The 26,398-nt window shown below is 35.8% G+C and overlaps 2 protein-coding genes across 9 annotated transcripts in view; one reads left to right on the plus strand and one right to left on the minus strand.

Annotated features, from left to right (window-relative positions):
- Positions 1 to 824: 824 nt before the first annotated feature.
- On the plus strand, positions 825 to 4,947 carry LOC124297553 (zinc finger protein 808-like). Of its 2 annotated transcripts, none has more exons than XM_046748715.1 (2): positions 825 to 1,586; positions 1,682 to 4,947. In XM_046748715.1, exons 1-2 carry the CDS (start codon positions 1,281 to 1,283, stop codon positions 4,226 to 4,228), a joined length of 2,853 nt encoding a protein of 950 aa, XP_046604671.1. In that variant the 5' UTR covers positions 825 to 1,280; the 3' UTR covers positions 4,229 to 4,947. The 2 variants fall into 2 exon arrangements, with proteins under 2 accessions (XP_046604671.1, XP_046604672.1); XM_046748716.1 differs by having other exon boundaries at positions 826 to 1,586; positions 1,685 to 4,947.
- Positions 4,948 to 5,273: 326 nt separating this feature from the next.
- Positions 5,274 to 26,398, minus strand: part of LOC124297546 (kalirin) — a 46,542-nt gene continuing 25,417 nt past the window's right edge. For 4 of the 7 annotated variants that reach the window (XM_046748690.1, XM_046748693.1, XM_046748691.1 and 1 more), the window contains 15 exons: positions 15,177 to 15,249; positions 12,110 to 12,461; positions 11,722 to 11,805; positions 10,964 to 11,289; positions 10,648 to 10,807; positions 10,343 to 10,570; positions 10,068 to 10,256; positions 9,653 to 9,885; positions 7,994 to 8,252; positions 7,558 to 7,596; positions 6,921 to 7,452; positions 6,280 to 6,808; positions 5,876 to 6,211; positions 5,578 to 5,770; positions 5,274 to 5,486 (listed from right to left, as the gene is read on the minus strand). In XM_046748690.1, coding sequence (XP_046604646.1) covers positions 5,379 to 5,486; positions 5,578 to 5,770; positions 5,876 to 6,211; positions 6,280 to 6,808; positions 6,921 to 7,452; positions 7,558 to 7,596; positions 7,994 to 8,252; positions 9,653 to 9,885; positions 10,068 to 10,256; positions 10,343 to 10,570; positions 10,648 to 10,807; positions 10,964 to 11,289; positions 11,722 to 11,805; positions 12,110 to 12,461; positions 15,177 to 15,249 — 3,641 coding nt within the window. In that variant the 3' untranslated portion in view covers positions 5,274 to 5,378. Of the gene's footprint in view, positions 5,487 to 5,577; positions 5,771 to 5,875; positions 6,212 to 6,279; positions 6,809 to 6,920; positions 7,453 to 7,557; positions 7,597 to 7,724; positions 7,924 to 7,993; positions 8,253 to 9,652; positions 9,886 to 10,067; positions 10,257 to 10,342; positions 10,571 to 10,647; positions 10,808 to 10,963; positions 11,290 to 11,721; positions 11,806 to 12,109; positions 12,462 to 15,176; positions 15,250 to 26,398 lie in introns of those variants that run through there. The other 3 variants (XM_046748692.1, XM_046748694.1, XM_046748695.1) reach the window with 3 other exon arrangements.

The raw sequence follows: 26,398 nt of genomic DNA on the forward strand, positions 1-26,398 counted from the left end.
ATTATAAAATTTACGGTATGCACGACGTATCAATCGTACATGGATCATATATAATAATATCGTACATGGACCGCATATACATACATACTTCTTGGTCTCAGCATCATTATTACATCTGATCTATTATTATTTATGATCTATGTATACATTCTGCTCTCGGGTACCTATACTTCAATTAAATCACTGTTTTCAGGGTTCGTACGCTTTTTGGAACCCGAAATTCCCTGACTTTTCGAGGTGTTCCAGCCTGAAAATAAGATTTTTTTCAGTAACCTTCCAAGAAATATGCTGCTGGTTAATGACAATTTTTTTGCTTAATAATACTAATACCTTCAATATTACCTAGTAATTAATTTACTGTCCGACTACTAATTTACAAACAACAGCCAGCGATTTTCAGTAAGAAAAAAAAGAAAGTAGGTTTGATATCAAGTAATGTACGTATAAGAACGAATTTCTCCAAGAAACTTAAAATTCCAGTCCTATTTTCGAAATTCCCTGACTTCTCTCTGCTGTAAGAAACTCCCTGAGTTTTCCCAGTTTTTCAGGTTTTCCCTGTGCGTACGAACACTGTGTTTTGCTACAAATTTTGGAAGAAATTTACTCTCATTATTAATTTCTTGTATCGCCGACAAGGTGATAAGTACACACAGGCAAGTACCGGCTTGGGCTTACCATTTCGAAGACAGTGTTACTCGGAAGGTGAATGCAGCCAGCATTATCTCGAAATCGGCAACTCTCTGATGTTCTGCAAATAAGTTATCAACTCTACCGTTGGAACATCTGAAGGGGCGCAAGCGCACGACAATTTTCGCTTGTCACACCAAAGCTCATTGGGGCAACTGTCTTTATAATTTTCAGTCAACGATCTAGTATAGCATTTTGTACATAGTTCAAATGTCTGACTGAAAAAATTCAAAGGGCCGTTCCACTCATCTGAAATCGTGACGATCACTACAGTACTGCAGCCAAGAATGATAGTAACTGCCGTATAGTTCCTCATTTATTGAAAAACTTTGCTTCCGTGTTTTTTCCCCACCATCCGTATCAAACTTCAATGTTATTAGAGCGATCAGAGCTCGTTGGTGCCAGTTGTAATGTTAGGTTATGTATGTCGTTTGAGGTTAATTACCGGACATATTCAGTAATTTACGTAGTGTGGAATGTATAAAATCGTACTTGCATCGGTGAAGCGTACAACTTGAAATTGGTAATATTTCATAAAGTTCTTTAGTATCGCGGTATTGAGTAAAACGAGTTTCATAAAAGTGTATTTTGCAATGACCGAACCGAACACCGAGCGATGCAGTTACATCAATTGTGGTAAACAACGGCTTGGACAACAATTTCATTATCTGCCACTGAAAAATTCGAGCCTTTGTGTGAAGTGGTTGATAAACAGCGGCCGGGAGGATTTGCTTACACGTGAGACTCCTGCATTAGAATCATTGAAACTTGCTATTTGTAGCAACCATTTCCATGATGATGACTACCTCCTAGGAGGAGCTTTGAAGGAAGACGCAGTTCCAATTCAATATTGGGATCTCGGCTACTCTATTGAAATTGGTGGAATGAAAAATGCTGACGTAAGTTACAACAGTTGTGCGATGTTAATAAATTGTTGCATTCCAAATGCTATAAAAGTTATTATTTTTATTTTAACTTCTATTATTTGTCTCAGCAGATTGATCAGCAAACACAGAATGACAGCATTGAGAGCCTCTCCACTACAGGATCTGAAACTGATTCCAATTTAGGATCTGACAATGAATTCCGAACTCAATTAGGCAACAAAATAGAGGCTGTATTAAATTCAGTCCAGAATTTCCATGGTCAATCAGCAAGTACTGAGAATTTGGATTTTCAGCATTCGGTACAAAATTTGTGCACAAAGCTGAAGTTAAATTCCGTTGGATATAATGATGATCGAAACCACCTGACATCGACGAGTGATTTGATGAAATTGAAGAGAACTATCAAAAACATGTGTAGAACGTGTGCAAGGAAGAAAAATAATCTCGTCAATATAGTTGATGAAACGACACGCTCTTCCAATAGTATATTGACGAAATTAAAACTGCTTATAGAAATTAAGAACAGTGATGATCTGCCGAAAAAAATATGCCACGAATGTCTTGCAAAACTGGAACAGTCGTATAAATTTTTTCAACAAATATACAAAGCAGACAGTACTCTACGTGGTATGCTATTTAAATGTAAACAAGAAAGCGAATCTCTTTCTAACCGTCATAATAAATGCAATGGTGATGTAGCTTGTTCTCGAAATCCTAAGACTTCAGATAAACTTGTTAGTAAGGCACAGAAGTTTCGATTGAAAGTAAATAATCTATCGCTTAAAAATAATTTGAATACTACATGGATGGATAGTGAAGTTGCTAAATTTGATGAGATTATGAAGAACAACGATAATATTCTAGAAAAAATTAGTTTGAATAGCGAAATTTATTCAAGTGAAAATACTGAAAACACTGTGAGCTACTTACTGTCAGACTGTAGTAACAACGATGCTGCATTGAACTGGCTCGACGTCGTGGGTACAATAAAGAAAGAACATAAACCAAATGCATCAAAATCTAATACAGCTGTAGAGAAATCATCAGTTGCTGCGTTTCGAATTCAATGCAAACATTGTGACCGTACTTTCAAATTACGACGACAATTAAAAACCCATATAGCAATGAATCATTCTTCGCCGATAAACTATACGTGTGAACATTGCAGTGTTTCCTGCACGAGTGAAAAATCTTTGTCAGAACATTATGTTCAGGCTCATCCTGGACAGAGATACAATAGTAATAATTGCGACAGTACAGTCTCAAAGAAAGATGAGTTACTGTCACACATCGAGCAATTCGACTCAAGAAAATCCATTATACCTGAAAAAAATAGTTACACGAATCCACATCTTGATCAAACATTTACCTGTGATGACTGTGAGAAAACATTTTCCTGCAAGCAAACTCTTTGTAAACATATTCACAGACTACATCCACCTTTTGCTTATACTTGCACAATTTGCAACAATGTGATGTACAGCGAGGCTGCTACTTATAAACACATGACAACTCACGATAAAGCCCCGCTGTTTCCATGCCATGATTGTGGCAGAATGTTTTACAGCACCAAGAAATTAGAGAAGCATAAAAGCATACATGATAGTGACACATGGAATAAAAGGAAAAGGGTCTGGTTCCATTGTCAGTTGTGCGATGCTTCATATACAATAGCTGAGGAATTAATTAAACACATAGAATCTCATTCTTCAGAGGATTGGGAAAAGTATAGAACTAAAATTTTATATTGCGGTGAATGTAATGCCAGATTAATAGGTAAGGAAAAGTTCCGAATTCATAAAATGAAGTACCATCTTAGCAAAAGGGGTGATTTCATTTGTCTACTTTGTGATGGAGTTACCCAAGATTTTCAATCATTCGTGGAGTATGAAAAACATATCAAATCGCATTCTAATGAGCTTCAACATTTGCTTTTGAAAAATTTCAAATGTGAGCATTGTCGAAAGGCTTTCAACTCAAATTCTAGTCGAATAAATCACATAGATTTATATCATTCCGATGTTATGCATTCTTGTCCCATTTGCAATCTCAAAATAAAACGTGAAGATCATCTGAGAAATCATATCACCACTGTTCACAATTCCAACAGACAAAGTTCAAGTAAAGCGCAAAACTTTTTAGAAGAAAAGTGTTCAAGTTCCAAAAACCAAAGGAGCGATCATAATGAAGAAGATCAAGAACCGTTTAAAAATTTGGAGAAATTATTTCCTTGGGCCCAAAGATATTCATGCGACCATTGCAGTATGAAATTCTATTACATGCACAAACTACGGCAGCATCTTCTCAGTGAACACGGAGATAAAGAGAATGCAGCAATTATTCAAACATTGGAGAAATATCGAAAATTTAAATGCACAGAGTGTGAAGCAACTTTTAAGCACAAGAGCGGCCTAGATACACATATGAAACGAATTCATTCTGACACAGAACACACATGTTATATTTGTGGACTCAAATTAAAATTAGCAAGGGATTTGTGTGACCATTTGCTCACGCATGACAAAGATATGCAACTTCACAAATGCCAATACTGTGAAAAACAGTTTGAACATGAGAAAGATAAAATAAATCACGAAGATAATCACCATGCAAAACGGTTTAAAAGTGATTCGTTCGACTGTGACAGTGAATAAATTATATAATTCCAATACTTATTGCATCAATTTCAGTCAAAGCTTAGCACTAGTATAATTGGAATATTGAGTGGCTGGCAATACATTCAATTAATTGAGATCAGTTACCACATATCTTGGTATGTATTGGTATTATTACGTTATTTTGAATTGCTCAGGTCAAAAACAAAGTACCATCAAGTCGAATATTTTTCTAGATATTGTATAATTAATATAATTAAAAAATAATTCATTTGTATATACAGCTGCCACCGATTATTTCCATAATTACATCAGCTATGTCGGTGGTAACTTTCGTACTATGAGGAATTAGATTTTTTTTAAATACCAAACCTAAGAGAATAAGACATATTGCTGAGACTAGTAATTGTCATTTGCAGTTCACACACCATCATTATCTATTATTAGTTTTTAAAATGAATTTCATTTGTTTCATCAATTTCTTTTAAGTACTTTTTCCTGCTAATTGTTAGTACGCGTGTAATATATGCATTTTCTATACGTATAATAGTTCTACTATTGATGTATTATATATTTGAATTACTTTCTATTGATGAACCCAAGAGATTTGAAACAAAAATCACATACAAATAAACCTTTGATTGGGCCCAAACAGTTCAGAAAAATTAAGGGTAAAGAATCTTTTTATGTATTAATTTTATAACTGTCATATATTCAGCATTTTGGGGTAATGACGAAAATACAAGGTTTTTAAATCACTTATCGATTGTTTTTTCTCTGCCACACTCAACCCTGTAATTTTTATATTATTGTCGGAAATTCTTGACAATATTCATTTTACTTTATTCTAAATTTTTCAGACCGTATTACAAACAAATCAGTCCACTTATACGTTGTGAAATATCAAAACGTATCGTGTCTTCGTCATTTTTGATTGATGATTAATAATTATGTTGTAAATTATAACAAGAAAATAATGAGACAATAATAATAACAATACTACAACGTTTTAGCTTGCTTTGTGGTAAAGATTTTTCGCAATTCTAACAAATTAAAAAAGACGGATTATGAATATGAAACAACATTCGAGGTATACAAATTTAAATATATCTTTGTTATTTACATGTCACTTTTTGCATTTCCTTATAAACTGTTAATAGGATATAACACTCTGGACCAATATGTATTGTTAAGAATAAAAACTATCGTTATGGTCTTGATGTGATTTGGAACAATGTGCCCGACGCTCGGTGAATGCTGCCATTCGAGATGATGGTATCGTAGTGCCTTTGGGAATCTAAAAAAGTATGCATAAGAAAAGTTACTCACTCCCTCCTTCGTCAGTCATGTTTTAATTTACAATTAAAAAAATGAATTCTGACTATCACCTTAAACCACGGAGATTCTAAGCAATTCTCTGCTGACGCACGATCTTCTCCATGCAGGCAGAGCAATCTTCCGAGAAGATCTTTTGCATCATTTGAAACCTTCTTGAAATATTCATCAGGAAAGCAAAAATCACATTTTAATATATTTGCTGTCGTTTCCTCGACCGAATCATCCAGGAACGGTGACAAGCCACTGAAACATTCGGCAGCAATCAGTACAAAAATTCGATGAATATCAAAACCTGCCCTAGGGAAGCAATGTATATTACTCAACAGCTCTATGAAACGCATAACGCACCTTAGCAACACATAAATGAATACTCCAGTTGCCCACATATCAGTGTGACGACCAGTAGGTCTGCCAAGGACTAATTCAGGAGCTGCAAACTCTAAGTCAGCAGGCGGTACTACTTCCTCGACAGGCCCTCGAACAGCTTCACCCAAGTCAACAAGCTTGACGATTTCTGTTTCTTGGTCGACCAGAACATTTTCAGGTTTCACATCGAGATGAGCAAAGTGTCGGGTATGTAACCAATCCAGAGCGGAAAGCAATTGGCTGGTATATTTGCTGGCAGCTGCTTCCGTATATTCTTTCTTCTCACATAGGTATGTGAACAGCATCGGACCCCGAACTCTTAAATAAAGCATCGATTACTTACTGTTCAATCAGTTAGAATAATAACAATCTTTCGTTGTACTCACAACTCAAGTACGATTGTATCTACTCCAGGCTGTGGAGCATTTTCAAAAAGGGCAAATGCCCTCACGATGTTTGCGTGATGCGTTGAAGCCAGTAAATCGTATTCTGAACGAGTGAATGATCTAGATTGTTTGTGACGTGGTGTTTGTTTAAGTGCAACTTCATGACCAGTACCGCGGTCTCTGGCGCGCCGTACGACTGCAAACCTCCCCTTTCCCAGCTCATCCAACTCCAGATATCGTCCGACGAATTGCTCAGCTTCCCAGCTTATTCCCTCATCCATGGGCAATGTTATCACAGCTGAAGGTGATGTCGCGTTTCCAGTCTTTGCAACTATTCTAAAACTGTACGAAGTCCCAGGTAGTAATTCCAGGACTGTCGGACGCGTTTTGACTTCTTTTATAATAGTTATCCATTCTAACGATGGTATTGTTCTGTATTCCAAGTTACAGGACCCAGTATCATGGCACTCCCAATCTACTTCAACCTTTGTGGTGCCCAAAATACGTGCCCACGTTGTTCCGTTTCCTCCTATTTTTTGAAGTCAAGAAAATATACTTGTAGTTTGTAGTTGTGGTAATAAATTTAGTATGTAATTTAATTATGTTATTTCACTGACGTGCGTACACACGGCATTACAAACCTGTTACATTGAGTGAGATTTTCGTGGAACAGGAACCATTATCACACTGTATACTACAAATATATGCACCAGAATCCACCGGACGACAACGAGAAATTTCGAGATATATAAATCCCGAATTGTGGTAAAGCCTATGGCGTTCGCTCGGTACAATATCATGAGATTCTCCCTCCTTCCGCCAAACAATCGTGGCACCTTCAGCCCGTGCAATTTCTATGGAAAGTCTGGCTACCTCGCCGGCAGTAACTCTTACAGGTGTTAAAACACTGAGTACTTTTGGTGGCATTTTTTCTCCAAGCCCCTTCTGCGGACTAGATACTGCTTGATCTGGGTCTATTTTTCTCGGGCGAAACGACCATGCTCTGCTGATTGATGAGTTGGGAATGAAACTAGCTGGAATCCATAATTCTTCCTTTGCATCAATAGGAGAAACGACTAGCCCTGGTCCATCTAAGTGAGATACGACCAATTCGTCTCCAGCGTGTAGTTTGACCCAGTCAGCGGCTAATCGTACGCGAGCACCTGGAGCCACCTGAGGAATCGCCGCATTAAAGAGAATCCCTTTGCTTTCTGGCAACATTCCCGGCTTCGTCATGCGATTTTTATTCATATACGTGCATCAGAATTTCATGCTCACCCAACAGTAGGATGTACAGTAGAACCACCACCCATCGTGCTAGTTAGTTCAGAACCAATACTTTTTTTCTGAATTTTTTTTCATCTCATTTTTTTCTAGCATTTCTAGTTTATCTTTTGACAGTGGATAATGTCTTAATTCTTCTACAAAGTGGAACTATAGGCATACGTATTTGTACTTTAGGGGCATACGGTATTTCTTTTTTTCTGTCTGTTTATTTTTTTTTTTTTGGTTATTTTTGTTATCTTTTCTTTTATTTTTTCAATAGTACAAGAGCGAGAGTTTGCCATTGCAACAACAGAAGGCAATGCAATAGATAGCGGATAGCGAGAGACATCAAGAGGAAGAAGCGGAAGAGTCCCTTGGCTGTAAGTAAGAATGCTATAACAGTCTTGGGCTCCACTTCATTTCATAGCAGAGAGGGATTGGGGCTCACCGGAATTGAGTTGTTGCGAACTGGCGAACGTGCTCGCAGAGTGTTCCTGAACCCTTCTAAGAAGTTAAGTCTACTCTTAGTAGGGCTGGGTGTCCGAGGAGGCAGCGCATCGCCATCTAAGCCACCCGCGGTGTGTGACCGCTGAATCAGCTGCGTTTTACGTTGATTGCTTCTTTCCTTATTTGCGGCTCCAGACACTGTCAGCATTGGGGGAACTGACACCGCTGCTTGAATGACTGGTTCCGGTGTCGAGCCACGGCTGTACGCCAGCAAATTAAAAATGAATAGAAAACACAGTACTACAGATCAAATTTTTCCTACATTATTCAATCGATGTTAACCATGTCAGTCGTCACGATTATGTTTTTTCTTGCTATCTAACAGTGAAATGGAAAATGATTTTATTAATGAGGGAAAATGTTGACCAAAACAGAAGCTGTGTCTGTTGCTTTTTTATCCAGCAAGGTAGTAATATAATGTAAGTTATTTCAAGCGCATCGCAGGTCAAGGAAAAAAGCTCTTGGATTTGCTTAGATTAAGTCGCCAAGACCTCTGGATAGAGTTATAGAATATAAAGCATGATTAATGTGCACCGTTCGTTTCTTATTGCGTTTTCGTGCATAGTCAAGCAATTAATGTTAATGTGAAAGTTACTCCTGAATCGATGGTTAAATGTTATAAAATTTGTATATTTGTCGAATTTATTATTAAGGTAATGTTGAATAGCTTTTGCGTATAGGTTTCAAGGTGTGGGTGAGATACAGAAAAATTTCACTACGTTAAATTTGCTTATTCAATTACATAATCGCACGCCCACGACTTTATTTATTGAAATGATAGTTATTTACCTTGGTGAAAGGGTGTAATTATTGCAAGTGGACATTGGGTAAGAAAGATCGATTTGATATTGTAGTACTGTGTTTTTGGTAAATCATAAAATAACAAGCAGTTAGTTAGGGTGCATCGGCATTAGGGGAATAGGGATTACGATGCATCACAATGACATTCTCAATCAATTTACGTTTTTATTCTAAACAAAATTTTTATGCGCAGGAGTTGATTATTATAGTAGTTTTTTTTTTTGTTTTTTTTTTTTTGTTTTTAGTTTTCCAATAATATGTATTATGTACACGCACTGCAGCTCGTTCACTTCAGCGCCATTATAAACGTTATTAAAATTATTATAAATATATCGTACATTTTGCATTATAATAATAACCAATTTTATTACTGTATGCTCTCTTGAGCGCCTCACTTTATTATTTAATTTATACATATATATATTATTATTATTATATATATATATTATATAATATATTATATTAATATATATATATGAATTTTTATATATATATATATATATATATATATGTCTATATGTATATATGCACATTGGAACGGATTAGCACACGTGACAGGCTCAGGGAGCGAGAGTAAGTAAAAAGAGTAATAATTAGAGAGAAGATTCAGAGAAGCTAAAGAGCAGGGCGAAAGACGAGGGGTACGAAAGGATAAGTTTGGGGTAAAGACAAGGAGACACTACCATTAACTAGCTTACAGCGTTCGTATTTTTATAAAATATACAAAAATATGTTGAAACGAATATTCACAGGTTGAGTGTTAAATGTCAGTAAGAGTTGAGTAGTTGGAGACGCTTACAGTGGGTCTTTGGTAAGTTCCTTTTGGTAGGCAATTGGGGACTGTATTGCCTTAAGGAAATCGCGCTGTGTTTGCAGGATCGCTGTTATCGTATCCACCCATTCCTGTTTTCGCGCCTCATTCTCGTCCACTGCTGCGCACGAGAATCCCAAGCCTGGCTTGCGAGGATCCGTCGAACGGATCACGAACCTTTCAGGGTCATCTCCCAACTCGTCGAGACTCATTTTGTTCACCTGTATTGCGTTATTGGAAAGTTACAAGAGAAAATTTGTGTTATTCATCCATATTTACCACCCTGTTGATGGGCTTGATTCTGAGTCTAACATTCAACCGACTGTTAAGAAGCAGCTGCTTGCGACAGTATCTCAATTGAATCTAACAACCCAAGTTTTTGCAAATAAGAAACCGAACCTACCTGTATGTGAGCTTTGTATATGTAAGCGGGATTAGTGAACTGGGTTTTTTTCCCGACAGCCTCGCTGAATATAATATTCTGCTCAAATAGAAAAACCTGCCATTCTCTTCCGCGAACAGGTACATTTCCTATTTCACAAACTAACAGCGGGCCATGGAGTAGTAGTTTTCCCTGGGCGGTAATCTTACCCTGAAAACATCGAACCCTTAAATATTAAATCACCGAAGCTAGGAAGCAAACGTGAATAAATGAAGAACAGGAAAAGATTGACCTACATCAAAGCCCTGTAATCTTCCTACGTCCATCATGTCATTGGCTGCTTTGGGAATGATGTGCATAACATGTGCTGCCGCACGAAGACCTTCTATCTCTGAGTGATTTTGCGTCTTTTCTGTTAATCTTAACGCCTCGCGCAGCAGCAATTGATACTTCATTATTCGCTGTACAGGCTTGATCAGTAAGTCGCATAACTGAAGCCTGTGACCCAACTTTTGCCGCAATTCCTGTAAATTTGAAGTTAACTTAGACATAGAATTCGATTGACGCTTCAAATGAGACTGTATATTTCTATAATAATTACCTCAAAGTATGTGTCGATGTGTTCAGATACAATATACTCGGAAACTGGCTTATTTTGACAATAGACAACATACATGTGCAATTTTCTCTCATACTTTTTGAACAGTGGACCCAAATCTTGTGGTCTCTCCAGGCAATGTTCCAACGCTTTGAGGAAAAAACTGCAATTCAAAATAGTGTTAAATTTCAAATATCGGGAGACCTTTGCATTGAGAAAAGACAATTTCATCAAAGCAGAAAATACGTCTAGCATGAAAAATTAGATTGAAATTTAATTAACATTGATACTATAAATCAGAAGTATAAATAATACTCACTCTCTGTGCCACTCATAAATTGCTTCTATATTGCCAAACACCATTTTGTCTTTTCCACCACGCAGATCTTCGGGTAGAGGAATTTCGCTGTCAGGATCTCTCATGAGCGCCATGTATCCCTCAACGATCTGCTTCAAATCACTGACGTATAGTCTTTCAGTCTCAACTAACTCACTGATAACGAACTGTCTCTTAACGATTGCTGCACTTTCTGGATCTGTCTCTTCTACTGCTGACACACCAAGGCTGACTCCATCTTCGCTGCCCGTTGCTTTACTAGGCACTCGTTGCAAACTGTTCCTCTCTTGGTTTTCCGTATGTTGTTCCTGTTACATTTAGCCGATGTAATATATCCATAAGATAAAGTCCGATAGAAATAGTTAAACGGTATATAGTACGATGAATTTGTTTATTGCAGGCCTTCCATTTATTTCTAGTTTCAAAAAAAGGAGCAATGAAAAAACCCAGTAACAATTCAAATAGTTATCATGACAGAGAGTATTATAAGACACAAGTTTTTCAGATTATCCCTTTATTTTTTCTCTTACATGCGTTGTACTTTACAAGATGGAATGTGATAGAATAAAATGTAACTAATGAGAATACTTCGTATTGAAAAACTGTCTTCCGCTGGTTAAGTACTGACAAAAAGTGACGGAAAATAATTAAGAAATAGCAAATTGAGTGGAAGGTCTGTTAAAACACGTTTGTACAACGCCTGACGAGTATGCAGAAAAATAATCTTGCACCGAACTCACCATTCTCTCTTTGACTATTTGCTCGATTTCTGCAAGATCGGCTGACGTAGCACCGTCCAAACTACTCATGGAATTCTCGGAACCCTGCAATCGCAAAATGGTACACATAGATATAAATTATAGGTGTAAAATAAAATTCGCGATGAAAATGCAAATATCGTTTCGTTCCGCAATTAACTTCACCTTGATTGTATCGATAAACGCGGTATAAAAAAAAATAATAATAAATAAAATTACAGTCTCGGATAAAATGGCGTCGATTAAGTGCACCCACACCGACGTTATCTGGCATATACGTAAGTATAATATCAGCGTGTAAAAGTCAATTTCCGTCAGGGAAAATTGGGTGAGAAAAAAATGAAATTAACCCTCATCGGATTAGGCTTACTCTTTTTCCAGACAATTCGTCGGGGATCGTTGAACCGGGTGGTCCGTTTCCCGTTACGACGACAATTGGCTCTGTTATCGGTTTCATCGGCGGCGGTAGCTCGAGATCATCCTCCCCATCCTCGCCCCCGTTTTGTTCCAAGAAAGCCGGCGTCTCGCCGTCTTCGCCCTCGACGTCTTCTTCCTCTTCGCCCTCTGAGGCCGCTCTTCCGGATTTGTCACCACTCGGTAATTTGAACCGTTTGTCTGATCCGGTTTTCTTCAGAGGCGGCAGTCTGTCCGGCGTCGATGCCGATGACTTTTCTACCTTCCCTTGACTCAACTTGCGCAGCGGTGGCGGCAGCCATTTTCTCCTGAAAATCAAATCCAATAAACATTGACGAAACACGTTTTGCCACTTTAGATTTCTCACATGAGCATCGTTAGCGGATTTATGTACGCTATTTCGACATCTCAAATTGAATACATTTTTTTTACGAAATCCAGGAAAATCAATCACAAACTATTCAAGTTTCATGAAATTGAATACGCTGCAGCGTATTTTTTGTTTTTTGGTTCAATGTTTCTCAATTCATCAACTATTATTATCATATTATATCCTGACCTATCGTGAACAGTTTTTTTAATAACGAGAAAAATAATTCAATCCAAGGAGAATTATTTTAGGCGAATCGGCAATGTAATTAATTTGTAGAAAAAGAGTGTGAAAACCCGAACAAAGATGTCAATGATGATGATGATGATGATGAGGATGATGATGATGTTGGTTTCCGTTGAAAACCGTAATGCGGTGTCACGCCGCTAAAGACCGGCTCTACGCCTATATATGAGCAATAAACTCTGCCTCGTGTAATCATAAAGAAAGGCGGAGGAGAACATACAACAATTGTGTTGAACAGGATCTTCGTTTAACCGATCGGAAACACCAGCCTGCTCGTCAAGCATGTCGGGTTAAATTTTTTTTTTTTTTTTAATTTTTTACGAAATTGCTGCACAGATAAAAAAAAAAAACAGAGAGCGTCTTATCAAAAGTGCGTCGTCAACTGCAGTATTTATTTATATTCGTAAACTTGGGGATGCATCAGAATCCGGTTAACTCAGAAACGATAAGAACTGCCACATTCATATGGAACGATGAGACATCGGATGTTCTGAGGACTTGCAATACAATTTTCTAGCAAGACAAATATCAATAGCATCCTCGGAGTTGCGAACATCACTCGACAAGGACACAGGCTGCGATTTAGCGATAAAATTAACCCAATGCATAATTTTATCTAATAAAACAACATTTGTAATCAAGTTAAATTCACAAGCAATTTTACTATAGTTTAGAAAAAAAAAAAAAAAAAAAACCTGCAGCACATGAAAATTGGTCATTTTTCTATCAAAATCCCATCCGTCATTCCGAAAACTTAGAGTTTAGTTGGTTCGTTAATGGAAACACCCATATGAATGGGCGTGAAAAGACACAAGCGTGCATTCTGCACGTATAATTGTTTAACCGGTAATCGTATCGAAAAAAATTCCCCCACATCAAGGTACACACATATTATTATGCAAGCGTAAATACATCGCGTGTGTTCCGCGAAGAAATTAAATGACTGTATGTAAGTATATATATATATACATTACAAATAATAATTACGACGAAGCGATCCAGAACGCGTTGTAACGTTTTACATAGTTTAACCCGTACAATCGGTTTATTTACAAATGGCATATTAATCACACCGCGAGATTACAGATTTGCATACACGTATACGCATAAATATCGTGTGTATTAAATTGATTAAATTTATTGATATTAATTTCAGTAATATGCATATAATTACCCGCGTCAATCTATTAAATAACGCGGATATCGTTCTTGACACGCGATCGGAAATTCGTCCATGTAAATATTTTTTTTAACCACATAAATACATATAGTATATTATATATATATGTATATATGTATACTTCTATACTGTTTTTCCTTCATTGATTTCTTCACTCTCTCTCTCTCTCTCTAAGAAAAAACAGAAGCAATAATTGCCTAATTTATACACGGCTTTTCTGACGTACATATATACTATGATAATATCTGAAATATACCTATATTGGCAAATGCTAAATCTGAATTTTCACGTGCCGATCAGGTGCATGAATCGCGGTGAAACTCACATAGTAGTATAATTTCGCACTTTATTTCCGGATATAATATTTTCAACGTCACGGTATAATACATATTTTTATATACATATTTTTTTTCTTTCTTCATTCACAGTAGAATACAATCGTGATGATTTAACCGCGTTTGTCGTACAACAGAGTTACTGATTTCCGTCTACCTATACATGCAGTACACAATAAATCGTTCAGATAAATTTATAACTACGTGTACTACTACGTTAATTTTTATCGATAGATAAAACACACGGTGCGTATACTGTATATGTACAACTATACACAGGTACGCGTGTGATTGCATTGAGAAAAATTCGTAGCAAGAGAAACGTTAAAAACAAAATATATAAGTGTATATTAAAACGTTCAGTAAAGAAATGGTTTAAATCGTAATCTTTGACTTGTTATCTCACATCTAAATAAAGTTATTTCATTATTTTCTTTCCCACAGTGGTAAAAATATTTACGTCTCTTTACAATACCTAAGCGAATATACTTAATCACTGAGTTCAATAAATTCGTCAAGGAAATTCTCGCTGAATCGTGATAATCGTGGTAGGATATCCGTCGCTTTATCATCACTACCTCACCGGTTGGTGTTTTTAGAGTACTATAAATGTGAAATTACGTAGAGTGGTATACATAAAATAACAGTGTTTATTTTTTCTCTTCAATCGTAATTGCTTTTAAATGAAAATCTCTGAAGCAAATAAGACTTGTTATCCACTGTATTATTATAATTTAAATTCTCCGTTCGCGGTTGCAGTAAAATATCATTTCCTTCTAAACGTTAAACGGATTAAAACGTAACCCGGAAATACTTGTCGAATTTGAAAAACGGCTTGTGAGAGAGCGAAAGAAAAGAAAAAAAAAAAATAGAATAAGAAACTTGTACTCACCCGCTGAAAACTCGCCGTTTGTTCCCAGGTGAGCTTGTGCTTGCAGAACCGCCTCCGTCGCTGGTTCCCAGTTCTAAAACATCGTACAACACATTTTGAAACATGTTAACGGTATTTGCACAAACGCGCGTCACCTTTATACGAAATTTATTCACTTTTTTCCCTTCAATTTTGCACACTAAATCCCTGTACATCAATTGTATTATATCTTGTAAATTTCTTTAAATCCCTGCGACTCGATCATTTCCGCACCCTTTTCACATCACAGGTAGAAACAAACCAAAAAAAAAAAGCAAAGAAAAAAAATGCAACACTGTTTTCGATCCCAAATCGCAGCACCATAGAATCGAATATATTTCTTCCTTCTCCGCGTAACAAGTGTTGACTATTCTTAATACATCACGAGTAATTAACCAATTAATGATGGCCGTCTGTGCACCAGGTATTTTATATAAACTTTTACGTGTAGCCAGACAGGTCAAGCAGAGAGCGTCCAATATCGCGGACGATGTATTTCTGATAACGCGTGCCTCTGGTATAAAGCTCTCAGTTATGCGAGCAAAGGGGTTCTCCCTACTTCTTCTCCTCGGCGTATATAACTAACGGCTTGAAACCGCAGCGGGTTGGTCTATTGCTCAAAGATCATTGAAGAGAAAAGGGAAAAATAAAAAGAACCGCGGAGGGGGTAATTGAGATAGCAATGTTCAAAACTGACTCACTTCACGCACGCTTTCGCCGTACGTATGCATGCATACGTATATAAATATATATATATATATATGCGTTATTGCATTATAAAATAGACGTTCGCAAGTTAAAGCGTAACCAAAATGATCCAGTTTTCGCGCTCTGCCCTGGATCATGATCGAGGAAACTTTATTCGTCGACCTGCATCTCTCGGCGGCTCCCGGATGTCGCGACGCAAGACACGCGTCCTCTTCTCGCCTCTCATCTTTTAAACTCGACGATCAGAAATAGGCGTCCCTCACCGCCTTTTTGCTGCATCTCTTGGTGCGATTCCAATAAAATATACTTTTTATACATATAATATAATATGATATATTATAATTCGGAGATCGCCGTTTTTCTTCTATTATATTTATAGAATATAATATACGTGTAATTAATTAACAAAGTTAATCGCGGAACAGCTGAATTATAGGCTGCATTTTTATATATATATATGTAATCCGTTTTTCAATTCTCTCAAAGGCAATTTTAATTTTTCTTGTTCAGCTTTTCTTCGTTTTGACCCCCCACTCCCCCCCCCCCCCCCCCTCCCCCAATATCATATATAAATAAATATTACTAAACGTTGAAACGATGTAAGATTTAAAAAAAATACAGCCTTTCGACGACTGTAAAATATTAGACCTACATGTGTTACGAAAAACCCATCGAATATTCCACGAATCTAATGTATAGTAGACACGCTGTATTAATCCTCACTGTATAAACGATGAGAACACAGAACCCGATAGCTTGTGGCTCTGTAACTTCCGGTAGGGGATTTCCGTAGTCGATTCGAGGCTCATCGTAATTTTAAAATAATGCGTAACTCATTAGACCGATTTGCACTTGAACGAAAAAATTTCCATGTCCTACCGTTGTCACAGTTTATTTATAACTTCGAGTGATCTTCGTTACTTCGTATAACCCCAAAAACCCCCGAGTAACAACTTCCGGTCAGAATCATCGAATTTTGATAGTTTTCTCGATTTTAAATCCGCCATATTGGATTCGCCATATTGAATCCGCCATCTTGGATTTAGAAATAATCAAATTCGAACATGAGATTCGTAATCAGCGACCGGAAAACCCCCCGAGTAAAAAAATTCGGGTGAAAATATTTAGTTGAAAAATGTTTTTACTAAAAGAGTTGAGGCAAAATTCGTATTCTTTGTTAATTTCTGAAGTATAGATTTTGAATTGATTGCAATAAAAGAAAAAATGAAGAATCGCGAGAACGATTTAAACGACTTTCTTAGAATTTGAGATACATTTTAATTTGTCCTTCTTTGCATCAGTTTCACGGGATGAAAAATTCGACAACGTTATACGAGGAATTAACATCATTCACTCAGACCGAGAAATTCGCAATTTTATATTTAGGAAGAAAATATAATATTCAAGGACATGTTATATGTATCTCTAAACAATTCTGAGCAGTTTGAAATGTATAATTCTCTTACAGGTAGAAACTGAGAACACGGTTTTTATTCGTTATTAAAGTTGCTTCATCGTGTGAAATATCTCGTGGATATATTTCGTTGAAGAGATTGCGTTAACTTTCCTTAGAAAATGAAGAAATTAATTATCAGAAGACAATACAGCGGCGTGCAAGTTTTGCGGTAATCGCTAATAATCCATAACTGAGAGAAACGGATAATGCAATATTGCACCGTATAATTACGGATTTCGCAAAAAAATATCGACTTCGTATCAAGTTCGCCGAATAAAATCATTATATTGTCTCTTCACAACAATATCGTAACAAGTTTAATAACTATTTTGCTGTAAATATGAATTTAGAACGAAACGGATAAGATCTGACCCCGACAAGAAATTATCGAAACTGTGGAAAATCTTGGTAAAATTAATAAAAGCAGCATCCAGAATTTTGAATAAAATTATCAAACGAACTATCATAAGTAACAAAAATAAATAAATGAAAGAATGATTATTATTCTCACCGGCAAATCAAAGTAGCAACATAATTATCAAAAGTAACCCATGCCTTATTTTAAATAATTATATACAAATAATATCAGAGAAAAACTTTTTCCTGCCAAAAAAAAAAAAAAAAAAAAAAAAAAAAATGCAAGAATTGTTGCATTATATTTAACAAGAGGTAAATTTTGGCAATACAATAACATTCGACATATATTGGGAAACCGGGCAGCATAGCAGAAACGACCAGCTATATAATGTACCATACGAAGAGTTTCCAACGAAAATAAATTAATATTTCAGATACTGCGCACAGCACAAATTGTAACAATAACGAACCCTTGAGACCGAGCAAGCACATGTTCACCCTATAATATACGATTTTCACTGAATATTCCGTGCAGCCGCGCCAATTAATCGGAAATAAAACTTCGCTAATACACGCGTATGCATATTATATGTATATAAACATATATAACATGTAAATCGTATACAGGTATCTAAAATTTGGCCAGAAGCCACGTGGCTGTGGCCTTGCGACGTTGCCGCCCGTTGAACTTTTCATAATTTGTTTTTTTTTTTTTTGTTGTTTTTTTTCCATAATCATAACAATTCTATATCAAAATTAATTTTTTTTTTTCCATATTTCATTTATTGTATTATTATATAACTCCCCCGCTTTTTTCACGCAAAAATCGGGAAATAATAACAATAACAATAATAATAATAATAATAATAATAATAAAAACTCGCCGACGAATTGAAAAAGAATTTGTAAATTGCGATTTAAATAATTTGTGGGTTAACCTGACGGGATTTTTTTTATCATCTAAACAGGTCAGAATGCGGTCTGGCCGTTGCCGGTAAAACACGAGCACGAGGTCGTAGAATCGCTTATATACATATATATATAAGCAGGCGGTTTTCGTCATCGTCGTCGTCGCATAAAGTCGTTCCGATTAAATGCGACAGTGAAATTACCCGCAGCGTTATTCTGATATTATACAAATATTAAGGTTAAATTATAACCCGTGAAACCGAATTCGAACTAAGAAAGTAAAAACGATTTTCGTATACTTGAACGCTGCGAAAAATCTTTCGATACACATTGTACAGCTTATTATACTTATTTACAATGTAAATGGTAATTGAAAAAGCTCGAGGTTTCAATCTTAATATATATAAATCTCGTGTCACGATGTTTGTCCTCAATGGACTCCTAAACCACTTAACCGATTATAATAAAATACGCACACCATGTGCAGTTCGATCCAACTTGAGAGATAGGATAGTTTAAATCTCAAATTATAGTCGCAATTATAATATATTGCTAATTATTTGTCTGTTATTATTTGACAGTCACAATTATCTGTTAACTCCGAATGATTCTAACAGATGTCGATACCTTTCGATTGGGTTGAGTAAGTAATCAATAGATGGCGCTGCTATGGTAAATCTACGAACGTGTCATATAAGATACATTTTAACAGCATAACTAGCAACCCATCCCGGCTTCGCACGGGCATATAATAATATAATAAAAGAAAATACACAATGTTTACAGTGAGTTTCTAGAAAAATAACATTTATATTATTACTTAATATTATTATATGCCCGTGCGAAGCCGGGATGGGCTGCTAGTTAGCGTATATATTTATAAATACGCTAAAGGAAAAAAATGTTAAAAATTTCGTACTGGTAATATATATATATATATATATATATATATATCAGATTCGATTAGTGTAAAGTTCAGTAATTTCGATTTACAGTTTACAAATTGATATTATAAGAAAAATTCCTTAATCCCAACACGTTCCGACATAATATATAATGTGAATTCAAGGTGAATTTAGATAAAAAGAAAAGAAAAGAAAAAAAAAAGGAGAACATCAAATTTTTCGCAAATGTTTGTTTTTCCCTCGAAACTTACATACCTTACTTCTTTTACCCTGACCTTTTTCCCCAATTTTCCCAACACTGACGGTGATCACATGTGACGTGTATGTATATTTATTATACAATTTACGTTTGCACGCAGCTCGGCGGCGGTTGCAATGACGATAGTTTCGAAAAGAGCTTATACGTTGAAAGAATTCATTTTGCCACAGTTTATCCTATACTTATATGTATACATATACTGACAACATACGCGATTACAAATTTTTCACAGAATATATGAAAAAAAAAAAAAAAAGAAAGGAAATAAAGAAAAAAGAAACAAGCAAATGCGTATAACACATGTAGTTTTTTTAAAAGGTGTTGTTTTTCTTTGTTGTATCTTTTCTCACAATTTGTATGAATTCGAGTTATACTAGTTGCAAAATATTCGCCGTTATCAAACGTCAAGGATCTGGAGCAGAGAGTTTGGCGATCACGTACTAGCCACAAATTATTAGTATAACTATCACTATTATTATTATTGTTGTTATTACTATTATTATTATTACACATGTGTAATAAATGTTTTACCCAGGCACAGCCCATATACACATAATATACATTACACGCGAAAATCTGAGAACGATTAAACCCGGATTAGACCCACAAGGACGTTATAATAATAGTAATAATAAAATAACATCTATATTTAAATATTACACCGTATTATTATACACATACTTGTGTAGGAGAATATTATTTTTCATTCTCCTTCATTTTCTTTCATTTTACACCCCACCGAAGATAATCACCTTTGTTATAACAACCGTATATACGCTGCGTGATATAATAATACGAAAGTTACAGCGATAAAATCCAAAGGCGAGGAATTTGAATTCCAAAGTATCAATCACTCTCGACGAACCCTTCACGATATCAATATAATTATACATGTGTGTATATGTGTGTATATATACATATATTATTTACAAGTTTCAAAATAGAATTCGAACATCAAAGTATAACGTGCAGATTTTTTACCGCATCCTCATCTTCAACATCTTTATACATATATATATATATTGTATATATACACACTTTAATCGACCTCGATAATTTTGTTTTTTCACACACATATATATATATACATTTTTTGTTTCTATTACACAAGTGGATGTGGTAAAAGAATGAAAATAAAATTGAGAGGAAAAAAAAGAAAAAAGAAACTTCCGAACGAGAAAACCGAGCCGTGAAGTTTCGTTCGAATAATTTCCGAGCAACACTCGTTGACTATTTTCCACTTGACTGTCCGTAATTTTTTTTTTTTTTTTTTTTTTTCTCTCTGCCATTCCTTTCGGAATTCTTTCCGTCACCGAAAACGGGGTCACACGGGGATGGTGGAGGTAGGTAAGGAAAGAGAGGGGAGAGGGGGGAGGAGGAGGAGGAAGGAGGAGAGAGAAAAAAAAAAGTAGCGCAGCGCAGGAGATGATTTTCTACCCTAGGATGGATAGATAGAGAGGGTGGGAGGGTTGCGATAGGTCGCGCAGCCGGACGGACATCCGCGGGAGGCTGCGAACACTGGTCAAGGACACGCGTATTGATCGAGGAACGAAGGGAGAGAGGAGAGGAGAGGAGAGGAGAGGAGAGGAGAGGAGAGGAGAGGAGAGGAGAGACCTGCCTGCCTCTCTTCTCGTCGCCGGTTACACCCACTTCTCGCCGTTTCGCGTGCCTACGTATATCACGTATGTGCTTTTTATTTATTCTTGTACCTACGATGGAAATCAGGAGGGCAATTGTTGTAAAATTTTTCGAAATTTTATCTGGACGCCCCCGATATTGGTTCCAAGTTAAGAAAGAATAGAATCGTCGAAATATCGTCTCTGATTGTTAACCCTAAATCCTCTCGCTGTGTCTTCCGTCAACTTTGATATTTTTTACTACATGTATGTAAAAAGATATAAAGTAACGAGAAAGCTATTGTATATTTTACTAAATATATTATTACGAATGCGAAAATTGAATTTTATGATTTTTTTTTCTTTTCTAAACCCTTTGCGGCGTAGCGTCTCGTATATGAGGCATCTTTTTTGAATAGGTTATTCAAGATTTTTATACTCAATTTTTGACATATCGCTGCCTTTCAGACTTAAGATGTCAACGTTGATGTTTTAAAAGGGATTATACAACGATTCCGCGAATAAAATGAGCGCTATAAATAAACAGAGCGTTGAAAATGCCTGTTTTTGCAGAATAAATGTAACTGTGAAAAGTTTATGGGGACTGGAAAAGTGAAACTCGGTAATCATCGGTTTTTGTGTCGCTAAAAACGAATTCGATGTAAAAATTTCAAAATTCAAGATGGCGGGTCAAATATGGCGGACTGAAAATATAAAAATTGATCGTATTCGCTGATATGAGATCTGCCATTCTGAGCTTTGAAAATTTTTCAGCTCTAAGCCTATTTCTTAAGTCAAACAACAAGAAGAAACGTATGCTGCAAAGAGTCGAAGAGTTCGAAAAGTGCGAGACAATTCTTCCTACGGTATGGTTTCTGATCGAATGTAACAGAAATGATAATAATGATAATCACTTTCGCGCGAAAGGGATCGCGAGAAAATTAGGTGAAAAGGGGACGGAGAAAATCGAATTGGGCCAAAGGACGAAGGGCATTTAGAACCAACCCCTATACCTACATAGATGGCGAATTAGCTTCAAGGATGTCAGAGTGTAAGAAAGATTTGTGCAATATGCACAAGAAATTTTTGTATTTCTTTACGCGTAATGTATTATAGATTGATTCAATTGTATAATAATGAAAATTGATGACGTAAAAAAGTGTATATATACATATATATTATAGAGTCTTGGTGATCGGTCAATTAAGAAAACGTATTTTTAGTTAACGTTTCGACCCGGATATGGGCCCTCCTCAGAACGATTTATTTTAAAAACTGTCAAAAATAACAAAAAAAGGATTTTATAATATAAATAATGGTACTAGAAGTAATCGGACATAAATATTGTACATGTAATACTCTTAGAGCTATTAAATATTGTTGATAGTAAGAACCTTATGATTAATTGAGATAAGGATGTTTTATGGTGTTATTTACCTTTTGAGTTAAGTAAGTGTAATAAGATGTAGTCGAATTCACAATTACAATTGGTGGAAACAGTGTTCTTTTGAGTGACGGTAGACAATGTCAATCTTCAAGTTATTTTATATGTGGGAGTTAAAAGTTGGTAGTCATTAATTAAAAAGATTAAAGAACTATGTTTCTTCACAGTCAATATGTCATAGTGTTAAAAGGTTATTAAAGAAGGTCGTTTTAGCAATGAAATTAATTCACAGGTGTCAATTAAGTGGAGGTAGGCTCTTTATAATTAAGTTCTACATGTCTAACGAAATATTGTTGGTTGAACCAATTGGGTCAACAGGTGAATAACGACTGATGGGAGAAAACAATATAATCCAGAGTGAAGGTGAACCTATTATAAACAATTATTCAGAAAAAACAATAAATATTTTGTAAGAAAGGTTATGTAGAAAGGACTGTAAATGGAGACAAAATAATTTTTTTTAAATAATAAAAAATAAAAAATAGTTAGGGTTAAACAATATTTGTTGTGTGGGCAGAGATTAGAGGTTTGTAAATATTGCTTAAAATTATATTTTAATTATATATATTATATTATATATTATATAATTAATATATATTATAATTATATATATATATATAATTTATATATATTTGCAGACTAAAGTTTATTTCGAATTATTGTTTGTCCATGAAGCCGAGAAAACACGCCCCTGTGCTAGAAATAAGAATAAATTTTGTGCGATTCAATTCCCTGAAAAATCATGCATCGGACATTTATCTACATTGGCTCGTTACTCAGTTACAAAATTTAAAATGAAAGTAAAATTATTTTCGCGTTTTAATCAAATGGAAAATGAAAAATGGCATTCAAAAACCAGTAAATATTAACGTTAAGGGCTCAAATTTCAACAGGCGTTTTATTTCCACTTCTTATAACTATCGGAGTTGTAAATTTGAAAAAAAGATTTTTTTCATTTTTTTTTGAACCACTTTAACAAACGTGTCGATGAAAAGATTCAATCTCGATTGAATAAATTACGCGATTTGAACAGGTACGAGTAAAATAAAAAAAGAAATTTTGTTGTCAGATTGAAATTTCGCAAACTGACAACGCGGAGTTGATAGCCTGATACGTATAAATATTGTGAAAATAAAAATATTTATAAAATCGACATTACCGTTTGGAATATCTTTGTTGTCATTTCGCTGCCGTGATGAAAACGAACGACGACATTTGACGAGGATGCAATTTCCCAACAAGTACTTTGAAAAATTGTAACGATTTTCATTCGTACGACGCGATGAGGCGCATAATTGATCTCGGGACGCGATCGAGTCTCGAGGCCGGTGAACTTTATCTAAAACATCAACTACACGATTCCGTCTCGACGATGACGATTCGTCCGTCGAAATCGGTGTAAATCTCTTCGGTTTCATGACGACTCAATTCTTTTCAATCACAACAACGAACCAGACGACGTGCTTTTCCCCGCACTTGCAAACGAACTCGTAAGATATTATTATAATGTCAAATAATCGGCCGGCGAAAGACATTTTGAGAAAAGACTTGAAACGGATAATTTGACTTCAACGCACGAGTTCTTGACTCAACCAGAGGTACAAACTCAACTAACTTTCGCACAAACGCACGGCTGTATTTATAGTAAAAATTTTCGTACAACGTAGAGGGTTTCGATAGCTCTGATTGGTTGCCGACTATTTTTCGGCAACCAATCCGACTGCGGGACATTCAATTCTATTGAAAACAAACTATTCCGTTAATGAGGTCATTTATTACCACCTATAAAATGAATTTTCTCGAAAAATCCACAAAGAGCCTATAATCCGTACATGGGGTTCTATGGAGTGAAGCTTTACCTGGAATAGAAACAATTTCAAACTCCAGGTATATGTGACAATAACGGTTGACCCCTAATTTCAAGAAAATTGGGTCCGGTATTGTGTATCAGCTATATAATACAACGGTCATATCACAGGGTGAGCCGATATATCGGTTTTCCGGTCCTCTAGAGGTTAACGATCACCAATGCAGTACAATTGCAGGTTCAGATGTACAATTTCAAACAACTTTGTCGGCTTTTACTTTTTGGATATATATTTATTCAACATTCGTCGTGTAACTAACGTGATCAGGTATACCGGGACGATCTCTTGAAATTTGAAAATGAACTGCGCATGCGCGAATTTTATCGGCTGTTCGTGCAGGCTCGCCATCCCGAGTTTCATCTGTCAAACTCTGTCAAAAACTGAAAGACCGATGAGATTGAATTATTCGACGGATGCGCGGTTGATTTCCAAGTTTCAAGAGATTGTCCCGGTATAAGTAAAATGCGAGATCGAAACACGACGATATTCTACTTTTATTTCTTCATTATATTCCTATTATATACTTCTACTCAACTGCACTTATTGTTTTTTCAATTCATGTGTATTCATTACATGATCTGTGCAAAGTCTGAACACGATATAAGAATAAAGTGAGATTAAACGCGTATTAATCGAATGAAAATATGCAGTTACAAACTGCACGCGCGCATCTGTTGCACAATTGAGTAAATTAATTCCGCATACGATAATACAATGATAAAGAATTTAATTAAACATTCGATAAAACGCTACAATATAATTATACTAACAATTACAAAAAAAAAGGAAAAAAAAAGAGACAAATTCAGCCACTCAAATCGCCGCGCTTATCTCGACTACGATAATTACTCTAACCTTAGAGAAGTGTAATAAAATACATGAAATGGCAAAAGCATTCGTGACTTATCGGTATAGAGAAGATATCGTTAAGCGTAGAAGTAAAGCGGTTAGATAGATGGGTGCAGATAAAGACGGTCTAGAGCGCAAAGTGTACGAGGAGGAGGAAATACGGGAAAAGACGGAGCGCCGGAAACTCAAACAACCCCCTTTCCACCCCTTGCCCGAAACACTTCGTTGTCACGAGTAGGCAACACTCGTCGGGATAAGAGGCACGGAGTTGTTTCACCGCTCTCTCTGACGTTTCAGAGGGTTAGTCGAGAGCACGTAGAAATTTGCCAAGAAAGTTTCAGTCTAATTGGGTACCTGGATTACCCTGCGTGATAACGAGCCCTAAACGATATTCTCGATTATACGGTTCAACGATTTTCACATCTCTCAAGCAAATTGGTTATACCCAAAACTATAACGAGATATTTGTCATTAATTTTACGAGGATATAATCGTAAAAGATTGAATATTTGTCAAATTATTATATCTTTAACCCTCTGAGTCATTCTTACCATGTATTTTGTATACATTTTTTGTATACTTGGAGAAGTTTTCAACGTATTACTTTACGGTTTTTTGCGATTTCTGATAGTATACTAGTACATTTTCAATACTCGAGAGTAATTATTGCGATATAGTGTAAATTATTATTATTGGAAGCGAATTAATTGAAAAAAATCGTGAGAATTGAAGGCATAATTCATTTCCGAGAAAGTTACTCCTCTACACGTATACGTGTTTTACATAAATTATAAGTTTTCTGGGTCGCTGATTGCGAATCTGAAATCGGATTT

The sequence above is a fragment of the Neodiprion virginianus genome, chromosome 2 (assembly GCF_021901495.1).
Source record: "Neodiprion virginianus isolate iyNeoVirg1 chromosome 2, iyNeoVirg1.1, whole genome shotgun sequence".
Lineage (NCBI taxonomy): Eukaryota > Metazoa > Arthropoda > Insecta > Hymenoptera > Diprionidae > Neodiprion > Neodiprion virginianus.